This window comes from Elephantulus edwardii, unplaced genomic scaffold (genome assembly GCF_000299155.1).
Source record: "Elephantulus edwardii isolate Elephantulus edwardi_28Jun2011 unplaced genomic scaffold, EleEdw1.0 scaffold00137, whole genome shotgun sequence".
In the NCBI taxonomy this organism is placed as follows: Eukaryota; Metazoa; Chordata; class Mammalia; order Macroscelidea; family Macroscelididae; genus Elephantulus; species Elephantulus edwardii.
Genome location: NW_006399887.1, coordinates 7,121,241 through 7,133,798, shown reverse-complemented (window position 1 = coordinate 7,133,798; position 12,558 = coordinate 7,121,241). Strand labels below are relative to the sequence as shown.

General features: G+C 38.5%; 1 protein-coding gene across 2 annotated transcripts in view; it reads right to left on the bottom strand.

Annotated features, from left to right (window-relative positions):
- The window catches only part of GABRA2 (gamma-aminobutyric acid (GABA) A receptor, alpha 2), a 255,148-nt gene that overhangs the window by 143,853 nt on the left and 98,737 nt on the right, over window positions 1-12,558 (bottom strand). For both annotated transcript variants that reach the window (XM_006894170.1, XM_006894171.1), the window contains exon 3: window positions 5,241-5,308. In XM_006894170.1, coding sequence (XP_006894232.1) covers window positions 5,241-5,308 — 68 coding nt within the window. The remainder of the gene's footprint in view (window positions 1-5,240; window positions 5,309-12,558) is intronic.

The following is a 12,558-nucleotide window of genomic DNA, read 5'->3' as shown; positions in this document are numbered from 1 at the left end:
CACATAACAACAACAACAACAACAACAAAGATCAAAAGTGCCAGCTTAGCAACTAAGATGTGCCTGACACAAGCCATGGTATTTTATTACTTCCTATGTTTCTTAAAGTTGGACAATGAATAAGAATGACAGAAGAAAATGAATGATTTTGAATTGTGGTACTGGTGAAGAGTGCTAAGCATCACATAGACCGTAAACAGAACAAACAAATCAATCTTGAAACCTGTGTGCTCCATAGAAACGGGAATGGTAAAATTTTGTCTTATCCTTTGTCGTGAGGGACCAGACCTTGGAAAAGTACATCAGGCTTGGAAAGAAGGAGGATGAGACCCTGTGATTTTTAACAACTGGCTCTAGCATATCTGAGACGGTGAAAATGGTCTAGGATAGGAAAAGGTTTATACTGGGTAGTTATGAGTCACAGTCAACTTGAGGTTACCTAACAACAACAAGATTTTATGTGTTTTTCTGTTTTGCCTCATAAAACACTACTAAAAACCACAGAACACTCTCACTTCTATAAAAGTCTACTAGTCCTTTAGTGAAGTTTTTGATAAAATTCTTAATCTTTCTATTGGATTCCACGTAAGAATTAGGTGTTCACTACCATGATATCATCCTAAAGTGTACATGCTCTAATTGGGACACACACCTCAATAAGACTGTTCTTAAGGCCAACCTAAAATGTTTAGACTACATACTCAAGATAAGGACTCTTAATTATTTCAAGCTGATGCTTGAAATTTAAATTGACTTCTTGAAAAAAGTACACTGATGTTTTGGGTCAGAATTTAGGCTACTAAAATAGTTTTGTAGGGATTAAAGTGAACGGTCCAGAATTTTGACTATGACTCAAAATTAAAACCAAAAAAGAACATAAATTTTCACATTCCAATTTGAAAGACCCACCAGTGTTTGGGATCAACCTTCCCAAGGATGGGAATCAACCTAGCCTCCCACTTTTCAGGCACTAAAATGAGTATTTAAATAAAGAAGGAGCTAAGAGTTCAGGGAGACTGTCCTCACTAATAGAATGAAACACAGATTTTGTATTAAACATGGCATTTTAAGGTTATCTCTTCCTTAAGAGGCAAGGAAATCAAGCTCACCTCAAAAATTGATTTGCAAAGTTTATGAGTGCCTCAATGAATGGAAATCCAAAGTCTCTGTAAATTTTCATTGACATTAATAATAAATTTTTTTTTAAAAAGAACCTTTTGTGTTAGTTTGTTTTCCTTGAGTTACCAAAGAAAGGGAGAGATGACATTATGTGGGATGACTGAGCAAAGAAGCAACAAACGCAACTGTCATCTGCTCTACTTCCGTGTCTCAGAGCCCTAGGGAAGGTGGCTCTTCAATAAGGCCTCAAAGAGGCAATGTCTGGGGGGCAGATGAGCGTGTGAGCAACAGATTTAGCAAGGATGGAGTACAAGGGTGAATTCACAAAATTTGATGAACAAAAAAGTAGTGTCAACAAAAATGTACATTACAGAGCTTTAGGGTGCTTTAGTGGCCTAGGGATAGAGTCATGTAGCCCACCCAAAGGGAGGCAGTTCAAATCCACAAGCTGCTCTGAGAGAGGAAGATGGGTAATCTCCCAAGCAACTCACAGCTTTCACTGGAGGGGCTGAGCTACAGCTTTCACTGGAGGACCCAGTGGAGCCAGCTCTGAGATGGTTGGCTCAACAGCACATAATAATTACAACATGGTTAGCAACAGGGAGCTCTAGCATCAGAGTCCCTAGAGAACTGCATTGCTAGCTCCAAGTCCACATCTTTCTAGCAGTTTGGACCCACCTGTGAGCCTTAGGAAGAAATATAGTCATTGCTTCCTATGCAGCTGATAGTCTCAAAAAACAAACCAAAAAAACGAATGGAGGTTCAGCTTCTGATTCGACCACCAAGACAGAGAGGTGGTTAGCAGTAAGCGCCTCTGGTAGTACAGTGTGTTACATATTGTACTCCTAACTAAAATATCAGCAGTTCAAATTCACCAGCTGCCCCCCACTAAAGGGAGTAAAGGAAGGCAGTCTTTCTTTTCTGGTAAAGATCTAAAGACTAAGAAACTTGGTGAAGGGTCACTATGACCAAGGGATTGTTGTGTACAGTTAGGAACAGAAATGGAAGGCTGATTGATGTCTTTACTGAAAACCTGATATCCTTAACTTTTAAATCAATTAATGGGGACAGACAAACAGAGAAATAAAGAAAATCTAAACTACCCAAGAGAAACAGGAGATTTCCACTGGCTCCAAATACTAACATTCTTGTGCACTGACTGATGTTGTCACAGTGTTTCTCTCACTCTGTTAGCTACTGGGTTTTTACATCAACTGTATCTCTTCACTTACAGCATTTGTTCCTGGGTATACCTTCTAAAATACTTAACATATATTTTTTTGGCTTTCCCACTGAAAAATATGCTTAAATTATGTTTTGAGTGTCTTTTGGAACGAACATGTGTGGTAGTCATTTCTTGCACTTCAGAGTCTGTTATGTTGTTGCTGTCATCTGTTTCTCTGTTTTTCTAGAACAGAGATGACAAGCCTCCTAGAACTTGAAATTTTATAGTCCTCTTAAGTTAACTGGCATTTTCCAGCTCCCTGTATATCTCTTCATCTTTATGTTTAGCATACAACATATTGGTGACAATAAAGTATTCCAGTTTTCTAAAAATAATCTTCTCAATTTTATTCAAAAACTAAAATGCTGAATAAGCACTTATTCAGTCTACCTGAGCTCAATAAATTCCATTTGGGTATAAAACAAAATCTTTCAATTCACAAATCATTTTTAACTCTGGCATTAACTTTAACTTCTTTGTCATTTTAAATGCCAACATATATTTTGTAAAACATCAATAAATACTGCTAAAAATATAACCATAACAGCACACTTCCAGTGTCAGTAATGGGGGAGGGGAGAGGAATGCTACTTCAAAATGAGAGCTAACTAGTCATTCATTTCAGTCTTATCATTAAACAGTGCAATACCAAATCGGTACAAAAATTAGCCACATCTGGTTTATAACAACCAGTCTACTGAAGTACACAGGTTATAATTTCTGAAAATCAGAAAAATCATTAATAAAAAATATTTCCATTAAATATTCTATTACAGAAAACGACAATTACTACTAGAAATGGTAGATGGATTAGTAAATAGTTTATGTGTAATCAAGAATTTTTTCATGTAACTTATCGACAAATCTCCCTTAATTAAATACCAGTTCCATAAAAATTTTAAAAAAATCAATAATCTATTATGCATTAGATTTAAATATGGCTGCAAGTCATATTTATACATATAGATGTATCTAGGCCATGTTCTTCACAATTATTTGTTATGCATCAGCAAGCTGGACAATGACTAGGGATGACAGAAAGAGAATTGGTAACTTTGAGCTGTGGTGTTGGAAAAGAGTATTGAATGAATATACCACAGACTGCTAAGAGAACAAGCAGATTCATCTGGAGAGGGTGAAACTAGGCTGCTTCATTGAGGCAAGGATTCCAAAGCTTCAAGTAACATACTTTGGGCATGTTGCAAGGAAGGACCAGTCCTTGGAGAGAGACATCATGCTTGGGAGGGTGGAGGGATAGGGCAAGAGAGGAAGACTCTCAATGAGATGGATTGACTCAGTGACTGGGGTAATGTGGGGAGGTGTGTCAGAAACAGTAAGATTGGCTCACGATAGAGCAGAGTTCAGAGATGATGTACATAGGGTTGCTATGTGTAGCAAACGACTCACTGGCACATAACAACAACACATATAAAAATGTATGTATATGAGTTTGTAAGTTTCCTGGGTTACACAAAAAGTTTGCATTTGAGTAACAACAACAATAGTTTAAAGGTTGCCAGTTCAAACCCATCTAGCAGTGCCACAGAAGAAAGGCCTGATGATCTGACTCTCTATGAGCATAGCTAATGATAGCTCTTAAGATCAGATGGTATTCTTAGATATTACCAAAAACCTTCACAGATTTGGTCTTTTGGTTGGGAAGATTAGGGTCATGGTTTCCAAGAACAGCTCAGTCAATTGGCCTAATATTGTCTTCATAGTTTCTAATCCACCTAATACTTGTAATAATTCATTGAGCAGTACACAGATTACAAGTTTGTGAGCTATTATCAGTGATACAACTGATCTAGCAAAAGCAACAGTAGCAGACCAAAGACCTAGGAATTGGAGCCAGGAGTGAATGGGTGTGAACTGTAAGTCTAATTACGTCCAGGAACTATAATCTCCTTAGCAATGATATCTGAAGAACCACATTCTGGTGTGAAGAACAATGTATACGAACTTTATGAACTTTGGATGTAAATCAGTATAAATTTTTTTAAAGGGTGATGCAACAGAATGCTGAGAATGCTGAAATTATCAAATCTAATCACTGATAGGACATGCAGATAAAATTTTGCTGAAGATTATTAAAAAAAATGTCTGGAATAGTGCACTGATAGGAATTATCCAGAAATTCAAGCTGGAGGTTCAGCTATGACTCAGTTCCAACATAATGGCACATAACAGCAAAAATATGAGCTTTAAGAGGGCAGCTAATAACAAGTTTGTGTGTGTGTGTGTGTGTGCGCGCGCCTACGCACGCAGAGACGCATGATGTGCACATGCATAATGGAGTTTCTAAGCCTTTTTCCAATGCAACTATAACTGGACTGCTACTTTCAACCTTTCTAGCCACATGACAGATGGCATAGAATTTTTTTGTTTTGGTTTAACAAAGGATTTAAGTTGTGTTTATAATATGAAAATCACATTTTTATGATAATTACTTTATTCAGTGACCACCCGAGGATTTTTAATTGACATCATTGTCCGTGACCACGTTCTGTATGAAGCATTTGTCCATTAAACTGTCCACACTTTACTTAGTGCCAAGCAGGTACTCCAACAGTTCTCAGTAATAAAGACATAAATTTATAAATACATATGCGTACTCACATACACAGATTTAAATATATTTTAGACATTATAGCAAAAAATATGAGCCAGAAAAGAGAGTATTAACTTATGCAAAAATTTTATCTAAACATGGTAAAACAGTGCATGAGAATTTAGATCAGGATTATATACAAACATCTTTAACATTTCAAGTATCAGCACAGAATACATAGGATATGTAAATTTATGAGACTAATAATAATTTTTCATTTTAAATTACCCCTCATAGTTTCCATTATGTAATTTTTAAAATGGTAAAAAATTCCCCCAAACTTACCATATCTGTATCTGAAACAGGGCCAAAACTGGTCACATAGATATTTGTGAAGACTTCCGTAATACTGTCTAATATAAGAAAAAAAGATTAAATACAGACATTAAAAAAATGAGTCATATGAAAGAGAAGTGATTAAGTACATGATATAGTTTGAAAGCCATGTATAAATATTATTCCTTTCCTCATTCTTTTCAGCTTTCATGGGCAACAAAATTATCAGTACTTCTCAGTTTTTTAATAGTTCCTCAAAGTTCTAAATGTAAAACATCTAGCAGCTCTACTATATTTTTACATGGAAATCAGACCAGATAAGTCTGATTTCTGTTTTAAGTTTATGTTACTGAAAATTAATATCTTCTTAATCATTTTAAATGAATTTGTTGTGTGTACTGACAACTCAGAAGCCACCACCTACAGCTGACTCTTCAGAGAGTTTTCGGAGGCAGTAGATCTTACAAGGGAGATTGTCTATCCTTCTCCCATGGAGCAGTTGGCGCATTCAACTGTGTGCCTTCAGGACTGCAGCACAGCTTCTTAACCAACAGGCCAGCAGGGTACCCTTGAAGTAAACTTGTTTACAGTAAATTTCTCACCAATAGTAAAAAAGAGAGTGCAGTTACTGTTAGACATGGTCCTAAATTTAAATTTTAAACTGAATATGTCAAATGGTATTGCAGGATGGTAGGGATTTAATTTGTAGATCATATCCAAGTCTATCTCTGCCATAAAGCAATTTAAAAAAATTGAAAAAAAGACTTTTAATCACTGTAAACAGACATAATTCACGCTAATATAGAATTTTTATTATTCAGTTACATAAAGCATAAAAGCAAACAACTTACATTAATCACAATGGATTACTTGCAAAACAAATTTGTCTTTAAATGTACTTAAGCATGCCTGCAATGCTTAGATTGGATTAAAATGGATTTGAAAATATGTAACTTATTAACTATAACACAATTAACTGAATTGCTCTATTAACCAGGTGATTTAAGTCTTTGATTTTACTAAAAGACAAATGGCAACAGGAAAGAAAGTTCAAATAAAAGGTTAGATAGACAAATACCTCTTCAGTATTCTTTCAGGGGGAAAAATGTGCCTCATCTACCAATTTTCAAACTTAATTCTACACAGATAATTATCATTAATTCTGTTTAACACTAAATTAACATTAATTCCCAACCATCAAAAAAGAATAATCTACATGTGTCATACTGTATTGATTGAGGTGGGGGGAAAAATGGATTTTCAAATAGAAAAGTGCTTATTATTTGCCAGATACAACACAATGGTTAAAGCACTGGGATATTAAACAAAAGGTTTATTGGTTCTTGCAAAGAAAGACGCCTGCATAAAAGTTTATTAATTAATTTTCAATAAATATTCCTGAATTTTTATTTTGTGCTAATCCTTGCAAAATAGGTAGCTGTGCCATGTGGGTTATTTAGTGTGGCTTTCCTAGCCATTATACTATTTCCACCAAGTCGCTGGATTGTTATTGTTATGATTGTTAGGTGCTATTGAGTCGAGTATGACTCACAGCGACCCTATGAAGAACAGATCTGAATCCTATTCTATCCTAAGCCATCCTCATCTTTTCTGACCACTTGAGCCCACTGCTGCAGTCACCATGTGAATCTGTCTCACTGAGGCTTTTTCCTCTCTTTAGCTGACCCTCACATTCTAAGGAATAGCCTCTTCTCACCACATTCCCAAAGCATTTGAATGTGTGGATTGTAACAAATTATGGCTAACACTAAGAATGGGAATCCCAGAATGGTTAACTGTCCTCATGTGAAGCTTAGACCTAGATCAAGAGGCTGATGTCAACAGAGCAAGGGAATACTACTAAATGGTTCAAAACATAGGAAAGATATGTGTCAGGTTTGTATCCTTTTTCCATCCTGTTTAATCTATAGGCTGAGCAAAGCATTTGAGAACTCTCAGTAAGAATGTGGCATCAGGATTGGAGGAGAGCTCTTCAACAACTTGTGTTTGGGAACTGGCACAACCTTGCTTGCTGAAAGTGAAGAGGACTTGACACATGTTTTACAAGACTAAAGACTGTAGCATTCAATATGAATTGCATTTCAAAATCAAGAACACAAAAACTCTCACAGCTGGGCTGATAGGCAAAATCATGATGGATGGAGAAAAGATTTACACCATCAGTGAATTTATCTTGTGTGGAACCACAATAAATACACTTGGTAACAGCAGACAGGAGATAGGAGACCCACTACACTGGGGAAGTCTGAAACTAGGGAACTCTCCAAATCACTAAGGAGTAATAATGTCAATGTGAAGACTAAGGTGTACATGATTCAGGCCATGATCTTTTCAATCGCTTGTGATGCATGTGAGAGCTAGACAATGAATAAAAAGGGCAGAACTGACGTCTTCAAGTTGTGGTGTTGGAGAAGAGCACTGCATATCCAATGGGCTGCCAAAAGAACAAACAGGTAAGTCTTAGAAAGAATGCAGTCAGGGTGCTCCTTGGAGGCAAAGATGACAAAACATCATCTTATATACTTTGAGGTTAGTTTTGGAGATGTTATGTTATGCTTGGATAGGTGAAGGGTCAGCTAAAGACAGGAAGATTCTCAACCAGATGGACTGACACGGTGACTACAACAATAGCTCGATTATGTCAGAGATGATGAGGATGGCATCGGAGAGGACAGATTTCAGATCTGTTGTTCATAGAGTTGTTATGTCATACTCAACTTGACGGCACCTAAAAATAACAGCAGCAACATGCTCAAAGTATGTGAGATGAATACCTGGACAGGACTATCCAAGTGTGTGGTGTTTATGGCTCCATCAGGGAGATTGTGTCATTTGCTAATCATGTAAACAAGGTAATCAGCACCTTCTAGGTTGCTGTTGTTATGTGCCATAAAGCCACCAGAGACCCATAGTGAACTTATGTACAGCAGCTCTGAAGCCTGCCCTGTCCTGAACCAATCTCACTGATTGTGACAACAACCCCCAATGTTCCCAGTTACTGTATCAACCCATCTCATCTGAGATTTTCCTCTCCTGCACCGTCCCTTCACCCTTCCAAGCATGATGCCGTTCTCCAAGACTAGTCCCTCCTGGCCACGTGCCCAAAGTATGTGAGATGGAGCTTCAAAATCCTAGCCTCCAAGAAGAAAATTGGTTTCACTCTCTCCAAGACAGACCTATTTGCTCTCTTGGTGGTCCACGGTATGTTCAAAACTATACTCTAGCACCACAACTCAAAGCATCGGCTCTTCTTCTGTCACCCTTAGTCATTGTCGTTGGAACCTTCTACGTAGTAATACGAAAATAAGATTTAAGGGTTGTCTTGCCATTCTTCTAGGCTTGCACCAAACAGGTTCAGAGGTAGAAAACAAAAATCTCACTGCCATTAAGAAAGAAATATGAAGGGCAGCATAGGTTTTTTGGGCCAGATAGTCCTGTGTGAGATAGTCCTAAAAAAACAACAACACAAAAACCAACACATTAGCAATGGGGGCGGCTGAGAACCAGAAGCTGTTGTGAGAATGAGCTTAACTATACTAGCGACCATGGAGCCAGAACAGAAGACCTGCACCTTGGCTTACTGACAGAGGAGTAGGGATGGTGGGTAGGCATCATAATTGGCAGTACAAAAGAGCTTTTAACACTGGTCTAAAGCCAGACAGCCTAATAAGCTGTCTTGATGAGGAACCATATGCTATTTCCAAATCTTAACTGTACTTCCTTAATAAATCCCAAAACTGTATGGTCTGTGAGCTCTGTGCTGTCATTGCAATGGATTAGTAGGTTCATCAGCAGAGCAGTAAAAGCCCTGGGAAGGATGGCTGGCCCTGGAAATGATAAAAAAAAAGGTGTGGGACCATGGTGGCATGTCTGACCTTGTAACAATTAGCTTTATGCCACTGATGTTAATGGGAACTCTTGCTCCACTGTGGAATTGGCTGAGGCCAAACTCCACACACATACTGGCCATACTGCTTTCATTAGCCAGCCTGGAGCTTGTATTATATATATTTATTAAAAAGAAAGGAGTTCTGGAAGCCTAGTGGATAAGAAGTTGCACTGCCAACCCAAAGGCAAAATGTTCAAATCTAGCAGTTGCTTGGTGGGAGAGAGAGAAGAAATCTCTTCCCATGCAATTTAGAGTCTCTGAAAACCCACTGGAGGTCCGCTATGAGTCAGTACCAACTCAATCACAAAACAAAATTAGAAAGTGTAAAATTTGTACTCATTATTTCCCTCTGATTGACACCAAGTCTATCATTCCTGAACATTTATTCACTGAATAATTAAATAAATGAATTGTTTTAGGTCTCTAATGGCCTAGTAGGGAGCTCTGGTGGCCTAGTGGCAAGAAGCTGTGCTGCAATCCCAAAAGTACACAGTTTGAATCCACAAGCTGCTCCCTTGGGCAAGGATGGGCAATCCCCTCTTGACTGATTAACTGCCTCTGAAAACCCACCCAAGGGTCAGCTATGGATCAGTTCCAACCCTGGCATATACAACAGTGGCCTAGTCGGAGCTCTGGTGGTCAAGTGGTAAGAAGCTGCACTGCAACCTCGGAGGCACATGGTTCAAATCCATCAGCTGCTCCACAGGAGAAAAGTGGACAATGTTCTCCTGTGTGAATAACTGTCTCTGAAAACCCTCCGGAGGGTCAGCTATGAGTCAGCTCTTACTCTACGGCACACAACAACAACAACAGTGGCCAAGTCAAGAAACTGTGCTACAATCCCAAAGAGCATCTGGTTCAAGTTCACCAGCTACTCCGTGCAAAGAGACTGGGCAAGTTCATCCCAGGCAATTAAAAGCTTCTGAAAACCCATCAGAGGGTCAGGTATAGGTTGGTTCCTACTTGATGGCATAAAACAACAGTCTAGTTGCACGGAGCAATGGTGGCCTAGTAGCAAGAAACTGTGTTGCAATTCTCAAAGGCATCTGGTTCAAGTCCGCCAGCTGCTCCTCATGAAAAGGATGGGCAATCTCCTTCCATGTTATTTATTGTGTCTGAAAACTCGCTGAAGCGTCAGTCATGGGTCCGTTCTGATTTGATGGCACACAACAACAACAACAGATGACATAGCAATTTGTGACTGGCTGCCGAGGAAAAGATTAGTGGCCTGACATGACTTGAGGCACCATGCCAGAAAGGCCTGATAATCTGTTTCTGTAGAGATTACAGCCAAGAAAACCTTTCAGAGCTGTTTTACTCTGTAATCCACGAGGTCTCCGTGACTCACAGTAGACTCTATGACAGCTAGTATGTTTTGGTTAATTGTTTTCAATAATGCTTGTAAGTGTTCCAGAGAAGACAAACTAAAAGACGAAGGTATTTTTTTTTACTTAAGGAAGAAGCTAATAAAATTATTATCCTTAATCTGGAATGGTATTTATTCTGATTAGCCTAAGGTGGTGAAATTAGAGAAATGACAAAAATGTGGAAATAAACTGGTGCTAAGAATATGAAAATATCCACTATATGCCAGATAGAAAGTCAATTATAACAAAGAGTGTTATCAGTACTAATTGGCTGCCGTGAGAAGTTAGCTAAAAACTAGAAAAGGAAAATTAGGCATAACCACAAAGCAGTAAGAACACCACCTCCAGGTGTAGAATCTAAACACCCAAGTCACCTTAAGGGAAAGGAATAGTGCTATGCCTGATTAACTTCACAAACTAAGCTAAAGAATTTTGCATTCATAAGGGCATGTGCCTGCTATGGAAGTTTGACGGTCAGCCAAACACTGACCGGCCAAAGTAATCAAATCTTGGGAAACGAATTTGTGATCATGAAACAAGATTTCTGTAGATAGATGCTAGGGAGGGGGGAACCCAAAACCAACTTATGAACATGAATATTGTCAATGCTACTATTTTGCACACTCACTCCCTGCTGTAGACTCAGAACCAGCTTCAACCTGACCATTGACTGGGCTTGCCAGGCTTTAACTCACACAGGAGGGGGTTGCCCACCTTTCTCCCAAGGTGCCACTGGGGCATGCAAACTGCTGGAACCACACAAACTATGCCACAAGAGCTTCCTACTGGTGTTACAGTCATCCCAATGGAGAATTTTTAGTGTCATGTTTATAAATATTTGATCATCTAGCACATCAAAAAGATTGAATATTTAAAACGTAAACTTTGATCTAGAGTTTTCTTCCCAGAAGAGAAGAAAGTGTAAGATTACACACATTTGGGTTTTTTCTAGACTTTGTGACAGGGATTCATCAAAGCTGAATCAAAATCACTGTTATGTTTTTTTTTCCACGTGAATTTAGAGGAGCCTTGCTAGTGTAATGATTAAGAACCCAGTGGCAACCCAAAAGGTTGGAAGTTCAAAGCCATCCAAGAAACTCCACTAGAAAAAGAGCTTCTGCGAATAGCCTTGAAAACTTTAAATCAACTCATGAGGTCATTTAACTCTATCACTCTAGGTCACAAAGAGTGTAAATTCAACTTAATAATACCTAGCAACAAAAGTAAGGATTTAAACACCATGGATCTGCTAATGCAAAGGCTGGAAACTCATCAGAAGGCAATGGTCAGTCTCTTCTTGTAAAGATTTAAAGCCTAGAAAAACCCATCGGAGGGCTGTCCAATGGAGGGATGACTTAAAATCAGTTAAATGACAGTTTGGTTTTTAGAACTGTGCTATGAACACATGAAAAAAGTGGTACCATAAAAATGGCATGGAGGAAACAAATGAACTGTTACTCTGGCAACAATCTAGGTTCTGTGCATCTTAGATACTGTGACTCACCCCACTTCAAGTAACATCAATGGACACACAAGCGCTGTCTTTCTTCAGAGTCTTTGAATTGGTTGTATAATCTATATAGAATTTTGCTGCTAACCCAGTAATCTCTATGAGTTTGAATCCACCAGCATCTCTGAGGGAGAAAGACAGGCAATCTCCTCTCCCATGATATACAAGCCTTGGAAACGCAATGGAGGGTCAGCAATGAGTCAGTTCTGATTTGATGCCAATTAAATGACAGGCAGTCCTATTAGCTCCTCACACATTTTTAAGTAGCCTAAATGCTCTTTCTTCAGAGCAGGAAATTACTGTGCTTTGAAGTGTTCCTTTCTTTTTCTCCCTTAATCACTTCTCTGTTTCCTTTATATGGCTTTTTAGAATCTGATATTATTTTAGGATCTTAAACTTTTTATTAGGGAGCTCTGGTGGCCTAATGGCAAGAAGGTGTGCTGCAATCTCAAAGGCACACAGTTCAAATCCCACAGCTGTTCCATGGGAGAAGGATGGGCAATCTCCTTCGTTGCGATTAACTCCCTCTGAAAACCCACC